General features: G+C 44.0%; 2 protein-coding genes across 8 annotated transcripts; one reads left to right on the forward strand and one right to left on the reverse strand.

The window, feature by feature from the left end:
* Positions 1-425: 425 nt before the first annotated feature.
* LOC105182371 (protein dopey-1 homolog) lies at positions 426-16,809 on the reverse strand. Of its 7 annotated transcripts, none has more exons than XM_019841003.2 (26): positions 15,715-16,802; positions 15,322-15,556; positions 14,805-15,082; positions 14,556-14,721; positions 14,275-14,464; positions 14,020-14,195; positions 13,672-13,941; positions 12,007-13,579; positions 11,004-11,266; positions 9,793-10,930; positions 9,102-9,533; positions 8,532-8,842; positions 8,248-8,449; positions 7,773-8,171; positions 7,543-7,679; positions 7,293-7,449; positions 6,541-6,912; positions 6,340-6,454; positions 5,906-6,077; positions 5,575-5,786; positions 5,335-5,487; positions 5,041-5,236; positions 4,373-4,387; positions 3,767-3,934; positions 3,509-3,620; positions 426-1,388 (listed from the first exon to the last, which is right to left on the reverse strand). In XM_019841003.2, exons 2-26 carry the CDS (start codon positions 15,408-15,410, stop codon positions 1,179-1,181), a joined length of 7,506 nt encoding a protein of 2,501 aa, XP_019696562.1. In that variant the 5' UTR covers positions 15,411-15,556; positions 15,715-16,802; the 3' UTR covers positions 426-1,178. The 7 variants fall into 7 exon arrangements, with proteins under 7 accessions (XP_019696562.1, XP_019696559.1, XP_019696558.1 ...); XM_019841000.2 differs by having other exon boundaries at positions 6,316-6,454; positions 16,534-16,801; XM_019840999.2 differs by having other exon boundaries at positions 6,316-6,454; positions 15,715-16,801.
* On the forward strand, positions 1,395-3,527 carry LOC105182370 (uncharacterized). The gene is made up of 2 exons (XM_011139743.3): positions 1,395-2,092; positions 2,813-3,527. The coding sequence occupies exons 1-2, from the start codon at positions 2,032-2,034 to the stop codon at positions 3,343-3,345; spliced, it is 594 nt and encodes a 197-aa protein (XP_011138045.1). The 5' UTR covers positions 1,395-2,031; the 3' UTR covers positions 3,346-3,527.
* Positions 16,810-17,332: the final 523 nt, after the last annotated feature.

The raw sequence follows: 17,332 nt of genomic DNA on the forward strand, positions 1-17,332 counted from the left end.
AAGATAAAATATGACGAATTTATTATATCTTGTGCATAATATGTTATATACGATATTACATTATATAACACATATAATTATATATATATATATATATCATTTTTATCTTGTATAATACAATGAATTCATCATATTTTTATGCATCTCAGATAAGAATATAACAAAGAATAATTAAACTAATAAACTAATATTTACGCTGTATACTGTCACTTTGGTATAATTTTGTTATAACCAATTACCGTATAAACCTGTGAGCAGTGACTCGCAATTATAACCATTTGGTGCGCTGACAGCCGTTATCAGCCGTTCATCAAGGAAAAATGTGTCTGAATCATTTCACAAACAAACGTTAAAAACGAACGCAAAGTTAAAGGAAGAATTAGATGGAAAGAATTGTTAAAGAAAGCATGAACGACGTGCGCATATGTCAAGAGAAAATAGCGCGGGAAGACCTTTTATCATCCATTATTAAATATTATGTTACACTGTACAATCGTTTCTCTGTACAATCTTACAGTTAGCAGGTCAACGCGCGAGCTTAGCTTGCCGTATCATACACGCTGATAACTATTCACAACCGAATGAGGAGACAAGTCGAAAGCTTAATCAATAAAAAACCAGTAACAAAAGCTCGATTTATTCTAAACGCGCCAGATATCTCCTGATCGAACGACTATACGTGAAAAAAATTTATCGCTTTATCTACAATCTATCCGCAATAGAACTAACGCGTTTCTCTCAATGCAAATGTTATCTCTCTCTCTCTCTCTCTCTCTCTCTCTCTCTCTCTCTCTCTCTCTCTCTGTCGATTCTTTCCTCCGTTTCAAGAGATTAACGCTATTATTATCTAAGTGCATAGGGTGTATCAAGTTCGTCGCATCTCTTTTCATCCGTTTGAAGTATTGGACGCGCAGATTTTGACAGCGAGAGTCTCTCGTGTCTTCTCTGAGTGCTTGCGCATTATCTGTATCACATTTATGAAACATTTATAGTAGTTACGTATCGACACTCGAGTACGGCGAAACTACGACACACACCCTCGTTGTACATTTTCTTACAAATATATCAAAGAATAAAGAGTCCTAACACGGTCATATCTTTTCTCCTTTATTTCTCTCCTTCTCACTTCCCGATTGACAAACGGATGTTATCTATCTATCTACCTCTTCGTACCCCTACTATCTCGCTGGCACGGCTGGCATTTTTTCAAGGAAGTCCTGTTCGATCACAGTCTCCAATTGTGTGTTATTTATCGGCACATGCGTGTCGCACGTGGCGCGACTGAGGCTTGAGAAGAAATGATGCAGGTCCTGCAAGGAACGGACGTTGTTCGACGTCAGCAGGAGCTCCCCCGGTTTCCTCTTCGGCGGCGGGCCTTCCGGTTTGTACTGCGAGCGAGAAAATATGTTAATATGAAGAGCAATGTAGAGAGTTTTTTTTTCAAATATACTGAACATTGTATTTGTACACGATCGAGACAATGCGACGATGAAAGAAAAGGAAAGATCGCCGTTTCGCCGCTGAACGTTGTGCAACATTCACTCGACGGACAAGAGAGCGTGTATTGGCGTGACTGCAAAAACAAACATATGTACGATTACCACGTTACAAAAATAAGTATTTCAGAAATGGACAGAGACGCGTGCGCGTCAGGCTCGGTCATTCGCGCGAGCCCTGTTCTCGCACCAGCGCGTTAATGCCAACAAACCTGAAATCTGAGCGGAAAAAAGAAGACGAAGTAACGGAAGGAGAAGGAAGCTGTGTTTCAATCTGATTGAATCAAAGTTCCTAAATTCGCTTTTCGACAACCGATCGCTCACAATGAACTCGCTCGGAAGGAACTGAATTGAAGATACATATATAACACTGTGCGTGGCGGTGTTGCGTTAAACAGAAGCGACTTTAAGCAAAGCCTATATAAGAGTAGGCCCTCGCAGCGATAATTGAGAGAGCACTTGCACGTTGCAATTCAAACAGTCGGCGCAGAGCTCGAGATCTGTGCGAGAGGAGTCTGACGTAGCAGTAGCAGCGATGGCTTGGCTGAAGATTCTGTGTTGCTACATTTTGTGCGCCGTGATGATTGTCAGCGGAGGTGAGTGTTGGGGCGAGTTTTCGACCTGTTTCCTCCGTTCGTTTCAAGGAATAATGCGGATTCTCGCGTTACTCGGTAATACTTTCAGCTCACTTGCGATTCTCTTTCGTCGGTTCTTCATTACCGTCCATGCACCGTCTGGATACTTTTTTTTTCCTCTCATACACACTCACGAATATTACTTGCGAGTAATTGCGTTGACGACTCGTAACGTCTTTCTTTTTATTCGCGCCGGTCGACACTTCAAACAGCTCCGATGCGAGCTTAACTGATGCTAATTAACGAGTATTAGAGAAAAGATAACCACGTTGCACGTAGTGCAACGACCTATTCCAGATCGCAGATTGATCTAATCAGTTTAATCTCCTCGCGATCGAGAGTGAACTTCCGCTCCGGGCTTCGCGTAAACGTCGTTAAGGAAGTCTATTAATCACAACTGTCAAAAGAGTCAAAGTGACATTCCTAGGTTCCTAGGTAATTTCTTGTAAAAATGACTCGAATTTACAACGGAGCATTTTATATCGACATATTTTCATCAACATTGGATATTGAGAGAAGCAAACCTCCTCCCTTGCATCGCGTACTTCTTCAGCGTATTACCTGTCACGCATTTTCACCGGCGGTTAATATATTCAAAATCCATGTTAATCGTCGGGGCACTTGGCGTTAAAAATACGGACCGACAATCGAATATCGTTTTTATTTCATTATCGTATTCAGAATACAAGGACGATACCGAGTACGACTTCGACTTTTACGAGGACTTGTCGGAGGACCGCGTTGGCAACTTCCACAAGAGACGCGTCGATGCGGTGGCGGACGACTTTTACGAGGAAACGGAGCGCCAACGCGGCGCGTATCCCGAGTCGCAGGATCACCGTCTCACCGCCTTTGGCAACAACGTCGATTCCTTCGAGAGAAATCTGTTCGCCGAGCACATCGACTGGTACGAATTGCCCAGGAAGGTCTACAGATACACCAAGCACCGGATCCCCGGCTACGACTACGACGAGTTCGCCTCTGTAGGCTCCCGAGGCTACCAACAGTGCGACGACCGGTCAGTCTGGACGCATTGCCTCTGCCAATTCACGTGCATGGAGCCGGACGTGGTGGATTGTTACACACCGTGTAGAAGCGGGTGCGAGTGCAAGGAGGACTATGTCTTCGACGAGATAAGACAGAAGTGCCTGACACCGGAGCAGTGTTGGACGGAAGCAGAGGAGGAAGGGCGAGATTTCAATTACCAAATCTGATCGTTCACGGGATCGTCGCATTGCCTCTCAACACACGTATTCTCACACACGTCAAGCTGTCCCCTGCCGGAAACACGAGAAGCGAGCAATCGCTTCTCGTGTACGCGCCAAGAAATTCTCGTCGAAAGCAGCGAGAGCTGCTCAGTCGCGAGGGAGCTCTCACCTTACTATCCATTAATTTCGCGATTCGCGTGATGTGCGGCACAAAGTCCGAGGACAATTTGTTGTTATCCGCGCAGCCTGCCGCCGCGTCTCCAACGAACGCCCATTTGTACCTGTAAATCGACGGGATGAATAAATGAATGCACGCATCTGTCTTACGCGAGACACGACGCGGCTGTCTCGAGATCGACTCTCCGCTGCTCTTGAGGCGAACTCGCGCGCGCGCGCGCCCAAGGAATCGTTTCAAGCGGCCACTCACATCTGAAATTGCGGTAATCTGTGCGCGGGCAACAGCAACGCCAGGTCTAGCAATTTAGCAGCGGCCAGCTGCAACTGCAACCAGTGAGGGTGTCCGTGCGCCTGCAGCCCGTTGCTGGCGTTGACAGCCCACGACGAGTCCAGGGCCGACAGGAGCTTGATGTGCGAGCTGCGTGAAACACAACCGTGCGCCGTTATTTAGTGTACCGCTATTAAGCGTTCGCAACTTGAGAAGCGTGACGGTTCGACCCAGCCAATGTAAAAACGATATACAATTTTCCCGACAGACGACTCGGCTCGGCTCGGCTCGGCACGGCAATTTTGCGCGCACTGCATACGGTTACCAGTTGTGGTTCAGCATCTTTGAATATTCGCAGGTGCAAATCTTGGTGGCAAATCACTTTGATAGATATACATATCTATCTTCAAATATTTAGAAAACAGTAGATGAATTCAGGCGCCGAGTATAGAGATGTACTTAGACGCTGAAACTGAAGGTACTTCTCGCAGTATTTCACACATTACCGAAGTCAACTCCTTCGCACTGTTAACCGTATGTGTACGCCACGCGGTACACGTCGAATATTGCATTGGACCATCGAGTTACCTGCTCTGAAGACTGCTGTCCCAACACCATTCAAGTTACGGAGGCACCACAAATCCCATCAAATCGCGGATGCCGAAACAGAGCCAAAAAACAGTACGATATTAGGTTCGTGTCCATGTTAGTGGGGACGTATACAGAGAGAAATTTGTTGAGGATATTTACTGCTATTTACCAGTCGGTATTGAAATATGTATTCGAAACCTCGAGAAGGGACATCGGTACTCTACACAATATTCTATGTATTCAGAGATCTGTCACTTGTATTTCGAGTGTCCTGCGAATGTTAGTGATCTCCTGATCGTGTCTCGAATGCAATGCTCTCTTAAGGTCAATGCGCAAAACGCGCACAGAGCTACCGATCATGCCAATGTGTACCAACGATAATTCACAAGTATTACAAGACGTTTCGCTACTATACTGTGACTGTCGGTCACGTCGAAGCCATAACGCGACTTTGAAGGAAAAAGAAAAGAACATAAAAGAAAACACAAGAGAACATATGAGACACAAAGGAAAAATACATATCCTAGACATAGCTCTGATAAGGTAATGACCAATCGCGCGTACGCAAAATAAACATATACCATGCACAATACAAAGCAGTAGCGTCCCATAAGCGAGTTTGCTCAATATCCGGGAAGCAACATGAATCAGAAGAATTCGCGTACCTGAACTCTTCGCTGTCTGTATTCAATTCTTGCTCAATGTAGAGGAAAACTTGAACAAGCTCGCTAACTATGACCGGCCATAAGGACGTTGCGTGTTGCGGTGACATTCTCAATAGCAATACGCGAAAACATAGAAACACTTGCGCCTGGATAGACGGGATTACTTGGGGTAGGCGTAAACTATCTGCTAAACGTTCTGAAAGCAAAATAACCAATCAACAATTATACGTGTGTGTGTGTGTGTGTGTGTGTGTGGGTCTGAGTATCCGATAAATCCTGCCGAGCTAAACTCACCTTGTATCTCCGGCATGTACTTGTGATACTGATCCGTCTCGCTGCAAAGGATAACGAACGCCAACCGCTTCAACAGTTGTGCCTTCTGTTCGTATTCTTGCTCTTTCGACGAGAATATACTGATCCCGCTGCCTTGAGCCATGGAGACACGATCTGTTCAATGAAATAACGTTAGCTCGACTTCTACGGTTACAACGAACATGTCGCATGCCGTTAGAGGAGAGGGTGCTTGCTAATTACTCATTAAATCTCTGAAGGTGGTATTGTCGTGCGTCATCAGGTTGTCTATTATAGTTCTCCAGTACGGTAAGCACGCCGGTGTCATTTGGAAGAAAGCTGGGTCGAGTAATAGGTCCAAGACATCCTTGCGCCATGCTTTTCGTGTGTATTGGTATCCTGACAAGGAGGCCAGCAGCTGGGAGCAGGCGGTGAATGAAGCGATGTTCTTTATTCTGTGAGAATGCAATAAAAAATCAGAATGCTGTTTTTTGTCGTCGACAATCGAGAATCGAGCGACGTCAGAAAGCTATAGAAAAAAAAGCGCTATAAAAGCGAGTCTCACAAAACTCACGTGTGATTCTTCAAGTAAGGCGTAACGTTGTACATGAGATTCGTCAGCAACGTCACCACGCGTTCTTTCTCCTGCGAACCGTAACTCACGTCCAACAACGGCGCAAGTATTTCCGCCAATACCGCTTGCGCCTGAACGCTGTACGCCGCGTTAGGCGGAGTACCGGGTGTCACTGTAAAAAAGTATCAAGTTTCCATCAATGCGCGTACGTACGAACACCGGCGAAAAAGGTCGAAGCTGCTCGCTCGCTAATGTAAGGTCACAGAACTGAGGGAATAAAGCACATCGAGAGAAATGGAAGAAAAAGATTAAAAAAAAAAAAAGGGAGAGAAAAAAAAGAAAAAATCGTTACTACGTTGAGAAAGTATTTTTCACAAGTATAGCTAAGAAATAATATGCACATTACGCACCAGCACCATTCTTTCCTTCTTTACCTTCCGAGGAACCTTCCACCACCTCGAAGACGTCCTCTCGGACGGCCAGGTTTCTTCTCAGCCACGTTGTCTGTTCCAGACACGCGCCGGCTATTTGCGAACACGACTCGATGAGCTGGAATGTTCGGAAATCGAGTGATATTCAGCGACCGTTCTCTTATCGCGGCAATGCAACACAAAGCGTGCGATAACAATCGTTACCTTCGCAGACACGTCTTGCAGATCCTTGATGTCCTTCTTCTCCTGCATAGGCGGACACTTTTGCACGTACTCGTTCAATATAGCCAGCAAGAGAAATTGCGCGGGCGCTGTTAACGACAGACCGTCCTTCAGCAGACTGAGCAAAGATGCCCACGACTCGATGAGCGACTGCGACGTGTTACTTTGCATGTACACGTAAAGTAATTCCAGCACCGAGACCTCCAACGAGAAGTCCTGCTTAATCCCGTGTATCGGCGGCGGCGTTTTCACCACTTGGTGCACGGTGTGAACCAATGTGTCAATAGGCATCACGCGGATCGCGCTAACCAGATGAACCATCACTTGCTGGTTGGGACAGGCTTCTGGGAGCATCTGTGTATAAACGAACTCGGGTTTAAATGAAAGTTTCTTTTCCAAAGCCAAGCTGCTAAATATATTGCCTATTTCGCACGTTGCTTTTATTTTTTTTTTCAATATATATATATATATATGTATGTATGTATGTATGTATTTATCGATTATAATTGATGGACGCTCAATGCTTACTTTCCTTCATCTTGTTGACACAAACTGATTCATATCCCAAAGTATAATCTTTTTATCATTCATATTAGTTACTTTATCAGAAGACGTATAAGCATATGATAACGTGTTTCACAACACAAATATTCTCACGATAACCGTTTTTCTCAACCGTTCGGCAACTCCACACGGAATATATTCAAAGGATTAATCAAATAGTTAATATTTACCTTCTTCGAAACGGCCGACGGCTGTCGTCTCTCGTGCCATGCCACTGCGACTGCGGCCAGGAAATTGGCTCCGTGATGGAAAGAGATTGGCGACAAGAGCTCCAACAATTGATACTTGACTATTCTCGGGCTGCCCACCACACAGCTGGCTTGCTCGCTATACAGCATCATAAAAAAGAAGCACAACAATATTATATTAATGGAATATAAAATGTTTCTGTGTACATAAAAAATATGGTAGAATGTTTACTTGTCTTTCGTCGCCAAGACTGCCTGCCACAAGGCAGATAAGGACGCTATTATCCTCGGCAAGTGGCTCAGCGCCGTTCTTCTGGCGTGTTGTTGCAGTTCGGTGGCACCGGTTTTATCCTTCGCTGCGGATAGATCCTGCGGGAGAAAAAGAAAATGTGTTTTATCATCAGCGCACAAGCTAAAATTCAAATTTGTAGAAACTGCATCTAGCGGATGCAGGGAACTGACCGACGTGAGCGGGCTCGGCATGAAGACGTGTATAAGATTGTTGAATATCTGGCTCGGATTAGCGCCGGGGATTCCTGTCTGTATCGTACTTAGCGGCTGGTTGAAGGAGAACCCAATTTGCTGGGAAGTATCCAGCAGGCAATAATGCAGCAAATACGTCAAAGCCTCCAGATGTGTCACTGTGTAATCCGCGGGCAAACAGCACTCGACCGTACTGATATCCTGCAATTTCGATGTCAACGCGGCCTCCTCGCTGATGTAATACGACGCTAGGTGCTCGATATTGCTGCACAATTGATGAATGACCGACGTAACGACGGTCGTCAGTGACGATCCCATGAATGGCAGGCTGGACGTGACGAGCGTCGTCCAGTGTTGATGAAGATGCCTCATATGATCCTGAGTGAGATGATGTTAATGTTAACATATTCATCGATGCAGGTCACTTATTATTCCAATATCGCGAATTACGTACGAGTTGCAATGCATTGAGAATACTGGCGAGGAACATCGGTTGCTGCGGGATCGCCGCTCCGGGAACGTACTTCAGGCTGTTGCCTATCAAGTTTGACAGAGTCCGTGCCGGCGAGCTTGGCATGGACGATACTGTCGGGTTGATCTCCTCCCCTTTCTGGCTGCTACACTGATGCTCCAACATTATTAACGACAGCAATAATCTGGAAATGTGATCGGTCACTTGCAGGGCGGTAAAGTAAAATGTGTTTCTGAAGCATTCACTGTACTTTATTACACACTCACCGCAGCAACTGTATCTGGAAAGCTTCCGTATGATCGCTCGCTCGAAATTTACACTTGTTAACGTCATTGTCGATGAACGGATCGTTGAACAGCACGATCTCCTCGGTGAACGTGAAGACGTCCTCGTTTTCTTTGTGAGCATTCCTCATACTCATAACGCTGGACACGAGACAGTGCAGCGCAACTTTCTGTACCTTGCACTTGGTCAGCAGGTCGACTATGTAGCAGCTGAAACCTTTCCCAGAGTCGCGTACAATTGGGATCAGCTCGGAAAACATCAGCGTCAGTAGCTCTGCGCTCGCAAGTTGCACCTGTAAAGATTATAATTTCGATGTGTGTGTCTGTGCGTGATATTAAGACGAAAATATATGTATATATTAATAATTTATGAAAAAAGATATATATATGTATACTTTTTTTACGTATTTTTATATATTTTTGATATATTTTACTAATATTAAATTTGATTTTTCTCCTCTCACACACACGTGGACAATATTCAAGGAGTTATTTATTATTCATGACAAAAAAAGAAAAAAGAAAAAAAAAAGAAAAAAAGAAGAAACGTACCTGACGATTACCGGCGATCTCTTCGTACGTAAGCCTCATCTGTCCGAGATTCGGATAATAACTTCTCGCGAAGTAAAGGCATACGCTTATCAGCACTTCCAGGTACATACTGCTCCGATAAGCCGCTATGAATTCCGAGTTGGCAATGCTGCCGTGGAAATTCCTGCCGAAAACGCTCTTCCGATGCCTCGCCAACAAGTTCAGCAGTATCGTCGAAGCGTTCTTGGTCGTGCTCGCCACGCCGGTTGTCGCAGCGCAACACAAGAACATTCTCGTGTTCGTCAGCAGCTCGTTCCTGAGCGTACGCAGAGCGTAGAGAGTCCTGGTGGAGTCGTATACGCCGCAGTAAAGCAACATGTGCGAGTGAAGATTGTGAACGCCCAGACCGACGTTTCGATTGGACTTTGCGTTCTGCTGCGTGATTTCCTCCGACTGCAAGCGAAGAAACATCGTGCAAATTCTCGCCGAAACAATGTACAATATACAGAAATCGCTCGATAGAAATGAAAACGCGATTGAATGATTGAACTTAACCCACTAAATATGGATGAGAACATAACAGATATGATAGATATATAACGAAAATAGTCTGTATAGTCGGCATTCAGTAAGATTATTGAACGTATCATTTTGTGGCTATATATTTACAGCCACTTTCAACAAACTATAAATAAATAATTGGGATACTCACGCTTTTTGACGATTCCGCGGCATCGCACAGTTGCATCGCGCGATCGAGCACCTCGTTTAAGATCTCTTCGACTATACTGGTGCTGCTGGAGTTGCTGAAGTACTCCTCCGCGGTGGTGCTGGCGTCCAGGTCGCCGTCCTCGTCGTCCATCGTCCAGCTAGGCACCTCCGCGCTCGCTTCGAAACTACCGATCTCATGATCGTAATTCGCGCTGAACTCATTCGTGCTGTAGTATCTGCCCTTGATGATGGTGCCGGCCACCTCCCTGGAACTGCCTGGCATTATGACAGGCTCCTTCTTCGGCTTCGACTGTTTATTATTAGTCACTTCGGGGCTGCTCGAGTCCAAGCTGTTCGTGATGGAGTCCAACGACGAGCCGACGTCGTCGTTCAGCTTCTTCAGGCTGTTCTTGTCTTTTGCCTTCAAGCTGGAATTGGCCGATTCGAAGAGACTCTCGTCTAAACTGGCGGTGGAACCTTTGTCGAAGTCAATTTTCTTGAAACGGGTGGCGTTCTTCAACAATTCGGTGGTTAGGTTTGCCTTCCGCATACTCGGCAACGAGTCGTCCTCCGTCAAGGAATCCGTCGAGTTCTCGTTACAATTAATCGAGAGTGGGTTCACAAAGACGGAGATCTTCCTGTTGCCGGATATGCTGGGCGGCACCTCGAGCTCCTTCATGAACTGATTCCTCTCCGTGACGTAGTGGCTGCAATTGTCGCCAGTCGCCAAGGTCGTCACGGCAAAGATCCGCTTGATCTTCACAGGATTGATCGTCTGTTTCTTCTTCTTGCCCTTCTTCCACTTTTTGTCCTCGTCCACGTTGTCGCTCACATGATATATCACATTACCGTCCACCGAGCTAATCGCGTAGATCTTAGCGGCGCCCTCCGTGTCGTCCTGCACCTCCGACTTCTCCTCCACCGGGTCGTTCTTCGTTAGGACGGTATTGCTGTGTTGTATACTAACGTGAAGAACGCTCATACGGCAGGTGGACGGATCCAAGAGTATTGTCAATAGTGGATCTATTACGCGTGATATATCGCCGCGCATTAGGGAATGTAGCAGCCACGACTGGGCCTGCAGCTTCAACGGCGAATTGTCCGCGAGCTGAAGATTGTCTAGCATTTTCAATAACGACCTGCGACAAACACGTGTTCGGGGGTCATTAATAACGACTAGTTAAACGAAGAAAATTAATGTCTTTTGCTTACTGGTCGAAAGTCCTGGGGCAACCACGTAGCCGCGGATTCGTCTCGATCTCTCGTCCCAGGTGCCATAAAGTGGCGAATCTGCCGAACGCTTCGATTTTCTTCTCAGGATTCTCAGAGGTGAGCGCAGACCCTATCAGGTCCTCAACCGCGTCGCAGGAATTGTACAAGGTATGATGCAGGTCATGCAACAGCTCTACGCAACGCATCCTAAACTTATGGGCGGGAAGCTCGCCTAAATGATGCCACAAGGAGTGCGCCAAAACCTTAACATGGAATAATTCCTTCATCAGCATACGTTATATCTTTGGTAATTTCTGTGTGATACAGGATATATATCTGAAACTTTACACCGTCAAATTCACAGGATACATTATATACATTAAAAAGTAAATGAATCCTAGCAAATATATGTCCTTAAACGTGCTTAGTTTCCGAAACACAACTGCCACAATCTCAGTTTAAAGAAAAATATATATCCTATTCATTGTGTCGTGTTTTAAAAAATAAGTAATTCTCTTGGACAATTTGTATAACATATCTGCCATATATTTACAAGCTTCTCGAAAGTGTAGGCATCCATGATGATAAGGGGAAAAACATTGCATTTTTTATTTTACTCGCGACAAACGGTAACAACCAACGTACAACGGTACGACCAACGTCACAATGAATGACTGATATTCAGAAATTATCAAAAATTGATAATTATTATTTTCAAAAATTAAGCAAAAGCATTTTAATTGGCATTTTTAATTCGCTAGAAGAAAATCGCGATAAATTTTCTTTCATTGTTGTCATTTATTGAAAACTGTATCTCAAAAAGCAAGCTCTTGTAGACATATTTACTAAAACTTTTTTCCAACATAGAGAATCTTGTAAGTCCCGTAAGTTTGTTGTTGTCGTGGAATTCAGAAATGCTCTGTACAATAAACGTTATACTTTGTTATATTTAGTGGTCAAAAATCATTGGGTGTATACATACGAAAGAATTACGAGCGCATACCTGAAATATATTAGTGTACTGCATCAGGTAAGTAACGTGCCATTGCTTTAACAAAGGCGCCATTATTACGGCTGTCATGCCCTCTCCGCTCTTGGGATGCGTCTCGACATCGTTGTGCGCTTCCAGCAACGATATCAAGTCCAACAACGTAGCGATGCTCGTCAACTGCAACGCCGGTTGCTTCTGCAGCCAGCAGGAACAAACTATCAGGACCTTCAGCCAGTCCGGCAGAACCTGCTCGAATTTGGGCTCCTCCTCCACGTGCACATCGTCACCGGGCTGGCGGTATTTCGGGAACGCGGACAACTCGACGAACAGGGTGGACGCTATCTTCATAGCCTCGGTCCAGTCCGAGTGTGCTGCAATGTCGAGGGACAGGTGAAAAATATCCAGGCACTTGGTGTCCTCGGTCACGGATGTGTCTTGGCTGAAGAATCCGGAGTCCTCTATGTTCAGTTTGGCGTTCAACAGGTGCTCCAGGTAGCGCATTCTCTCGTCGAAACTCTTGCGCGGGCAGGACACTACCAGGTGGTCAAACATATCCTGCACCGTTCTCTCCTTGCTGAGTATGCGCTGGCTGATCAACTTGACATAAAATATCTCATACTGACGGAGGCATTTCTCCAGCATAGAATGCTGAGCTTGAAAAGCCGGAGATGGTCCCTTGCACAAGGAACCCGTCGATCCGTTTGGACTGACGTTCGCGAAGAGTTTCAACGTGGACAGCTGACTGCTCTTGGGGCTCGTGGGGCTCAATCCGTTGCTCTCGATGCAGCTTGCTTTGATGTCGTCCATGCTCTTGTTCCTGGGTAAAGATTTTGAGTCTTCACTCACCACAACCGAAATATTGCTGCCGTCGGCTTGTATGCTGTAAGTATCGTTCAATTTGGGCGTGCTCTTGCTGCTTTTCTTCTTCGACTTCTTCTCGCTCCTTTTAGTAGCGCCGCCGGAATTGGCTCTTCTCCTCGTGCTCGGGCTTTTCTCCGTGAAAGATGCGTTGGTCGCATCGGGCTTGTTTAACTTACTGTCCGACTGACTCTTCTCCAAGGGGATCGTCGTCAAGGAAGAATGATCGCTAGGAATTGTGATGTTGTTCAGAGACACGTCCACTTTGGTGTCCACCTCGTACTTGTCCGTATGAGTTGTCATCATGGTCGGTTGCATCTTCGATAGGATCTTAGCACACAACTTGAGACTCTTCGAGATCTCCATCGGGGACAGAATGTTGATGTGATACAAAAGTTTGCTCGTGATCTCGTAAAATAAGCCGGGCAGATGTTCAGACGGAGTGTCTATGAATGCGTCCAGCGACACGGTCTCTAGCAGGAATTCCGTCAGTATGCACACTTCCACTAGATCTGGCATTCCACTGCCGACGGGCCTCACGGAAACGTCTTCTATCGTAACTTGCGTCTTCGCTCTGATACTGCAGGCCTTCTCAAACAAATGTCCGCAATGTATCCAGATGTATGACGGCTCTAGCGTAGAGAACAATAGATTCGCGGATTTCACTACTTCGTTTGCTTTCGAAGCGTGATTTGCTACTGATTGTTTGCAAGCGTTATAAAATGTCCTGAAATATAACAAATAGAGAGCTAGAAAGCTAGTTTCGGACGGAACCTTTTTTTTTTCTTTTAAAATGTATGTAATGTATCTCAACTTTACCTGAACACTTCAAACAGGATATCATCCAAAATTACTGGTCCGATATCCACTTTATCGAGTAATGAAACAAGTATTCTATATGGCTTCAGATCCTGTGAATCCTCTTCGCATACGTCTTTAAGAAGGTATTTTATCGCTTCGACTAGCATCTCTTTCGAATATATATCAAAATACGTTATGGAATCTTCCTTAGTATCTGCGGCTACTTGCGTTTTTATCTTTAAAATTGACGTGCTCACTTCGGTGCCTAACAACCAGGCAAACAAGCGTCTACAATTTAAAGATGAGACATGTAACAGAGTTATAGGAAAAATTTGTCAAAGATTATCGCGTTGCATCAGTCCTTACCTATTTAAACTCATGTCTCTTCGTAGTATAGTAACCAGAGCAGCTTTGATTAATATTATCATATCTTGACGCATTAACTGACTATTGTGAATAGGAAAACCTATCAATAGAAAATCCAGTGCACTTCTCTGCACTAGTACCGAAGTGTCTTGTACTCCGGCGCATAAGGCTGAAACCTGTAATAAGACACATGTGAACAAGCCTCAATATTTAATAATATATTATCTCAAAATAATTAAATAAAATTTCTCTTACCATAAGTTTAATATTAGTACCCATAATGTATTCTTGCTCCTCCATCAATAGCTTTTTATTGAAGTGTGCTAGAACAAATGATATAGCAGGCAACCGGATGCCAGAATTCGAAGCTAAGCAGTCCCACAGACACGCATAAAAGTGTTCCGCACCAACACCATCGCACACTTTCTCTAATAAGGAATTGGTTCTGAAAAAGTAATACACGTCATAAATTTTTTTGTCATTCATAGTTAACGACATTATAAATACAATGTGAATGTTATGTCAGTTTAGCACACCTGTCGAAATGGTCAGAACCATCTTCTAGACCCAAGAGGACACCACTTAGAAAACCACTCAGGCCTGGTCTTAACCTTTCACCAAGTGGCACAAAGTGCGTCTCATACACTGTCAACAATGATGGCCTGACGTTCATGGCAGCATGACCCAATAATGGAAAGAGACCTATTTAAAAACAAAATTACAAAGTATTAAAAAAACTATTTACAATTACTGCTTTTAATATGCACAGCATGCGCACAACATACCTGCGCTATAGATAAAGAGTTCATGACTGAGCCTATTAGTGCCCATACATTTAAAAATAATGTCATAAGTTTCTAAAGCTTTCAGATGAACACCAGAAGGTAATGCTGGATGCATGCATTGTGCTAATCTTTTCGATATTTTAATTCTCCTGGGAATAACAGGAAACTTCATATGACTAAGTAATACTTTGTTGAGTTTCCCTAATGCAGAAATTAAATCTGCCCATTCACTTGTGTATTCGAAGCTTTTTAGAGCCTTATCAACAGCGGACACATAGCTAAAACAGATATAAAATATTATAGTATACATATATATTAAATTTTAATTATTACAATCTTTAATTGTAATCGTAATTGTATTGCAAACTTAATTGACTTATTATATACAAATATTAAACAAACTGTATTGAAAAATTATAATTATTGTTTGAAGAGAATGAGAAGTTTTCGAAATACATGTCAGATAATTTTCTGTCAGTTAATTTTAGATAATGATACGCAATTATTGTACACTCACACTCTATATTTTGAGTCCCTCATTAACTCATACTCCTCTAAAGCGATAGAACCCATTGTTGCGATATTTTTGTTTACTTTACGACACATAAACCATACAATATTTTTGTACAGGCCACGTTTACATGATTATAAGTTTATATATCAGTGTGAGTCATAACTGGGTTTCTTGTCATGTATAACGTAACTCTTATCATACACCATATTATATTTAAAGATAAGGAAGCACTCCACATCTAAAAATCAAACAGTCCATATAGTCATAATAAAAGCCAACAATCTTTCAAGAGCTCTATATACATATAAAAAGAAATATATTTAAAACACACGCACGTATATATATATATATATATATATATATACATCAACGCACATAGGTATATTTGTCTCTTACAAGTCGTATATATCTCTGTTGGTTCAAACAGAGAAGCGACTTGGTCGATCGGTATTTCCTCGTAGGGCACCGGATTCCAAGAAACACACACACACACAACTGTTTCCTCTCAACCAACGAAACGACCATCTATCGTGTCCGCTTGCAATACGCGATGCATTCGGAATCACACCTTCGCGCAGTATTTACTCAGCTCGAATTTATCGGTCCCGCTATCAGTTGGATTATATCCCGTTTCTCCGGCGCACAAAGCACCTCGTTGTTTTTTTTCCGTCGCGCAGTATGCTCATTTACCATTGACATGTCTAATCTCTCGAGTTCAATTGGAATCCGCGTGTCAAGGTCCGTCTCTCCCCGTGAGAACTTTCGATTTGTCATGAACATACGCCAGCTGACCGAAGAAAGTGAGGGAGACCGATCAGTCCATTTCGACTGGTCTTCAGCTGGTCTCCAGCTGTCTCCAGTCAGCCAAAGTTTGGGTCTCGCGGTGACACACGCGCGCGCTTCTCTTCTCTTCCTTCTACGTGGATTGGATTGGATTGGATTGGTGGTGTCCTAATTTCTTACGAAATTGGGGAGGCTAACTTCGCTGACGCGCCGTCGCCGTTTGTCGTTGCTTACGCACCCGTCGCGAAACGGCTCACCTCTGAATGTTGACATTTCGTATTTGCATGCATCGCCGTCGGTAGAGCTGACGGAGACGATTATCGGCTCGGCACATGGCCGTGAATTATGTACGTGGCGACATTCGCAGCCACGACTGACGAGAGCCACGCTGCGGTGTTCGTCGTATCTGCACGTCGCCGTATTATCACTAACCTGAATCAGCCGAGATCTTCCTCGTGCGCTTCTCCTTCTCTTCGGGATTCCTTTCTTTATCGCTCGATAAAACCTGTCTCAGACGCTCGTGATGACGGCATGGATAGGATTTTACGTGCATCACACGTAAACACATGTGTTTATATGATGTGCGTGTCGTACGTCCCTGGTCGATACGCGTGCACGCGTATACATTGCGTGGGAGTCTGAGAGTAAATGACCATCGGATCGGACGAGATACTATAAAGACTGTTGGCGTACCAGAGAAATTCCGTTGTGCACTAGCGTCCTCTTAGAAATATCGTGGCCGAAATATGAAACATAGAGCTCGAAATAAGCATGGACGGTAAATAGATATGGTATAACGGGAAAAAGACCTGAGAAAATTTAGAATAATTTTTATTTTAAATATATACACACACGTTGGCATTCCTTAAGTTAATAATCCGAAGTCGAAATAATACTAAAATTGCAATCCGAAAAATACATATACAGAGTGTTTCACAAATTCCTCGCTCCAGGAGGAATCCATGAAGACATAAAAGAACGGATTGAGATAAATATAAAATTCCCATATCATTTTGCGATGTTTGCGTAACAACCGAACTATTAATTAAAGAAATGTAACAAATGATAGCGAAAAAGCAACGAAGTCGCTCGAGCCAAGCGACACACGTCGATTTTCGTTTTAGTATTCTCTGTAATCAGTTATAGCATGACAATAGCAGACAAAAAAATGTTTTGCAAAGGAACATTTGGTTTTATATTTACCGAGGAAAAATACCTTTGAAAAATAGCA

The sequence above is a fragment of the Harpegnathos saltator genome, unplaced genomic scaffold, assembly GCF_003227715.2.
Source record: "Harpegnathos saltator strain DR-91 unplaced genomic scaffold, Hsal_v8.6 scaffold104, whole genome shotgun sequence".
Lineage (NCBI taxonomy): Eukaryota > Metazoa > Arthropoda > Insecta > Hymenoptera > Formicidae > Harpegnathos > Harpegnathos saltator.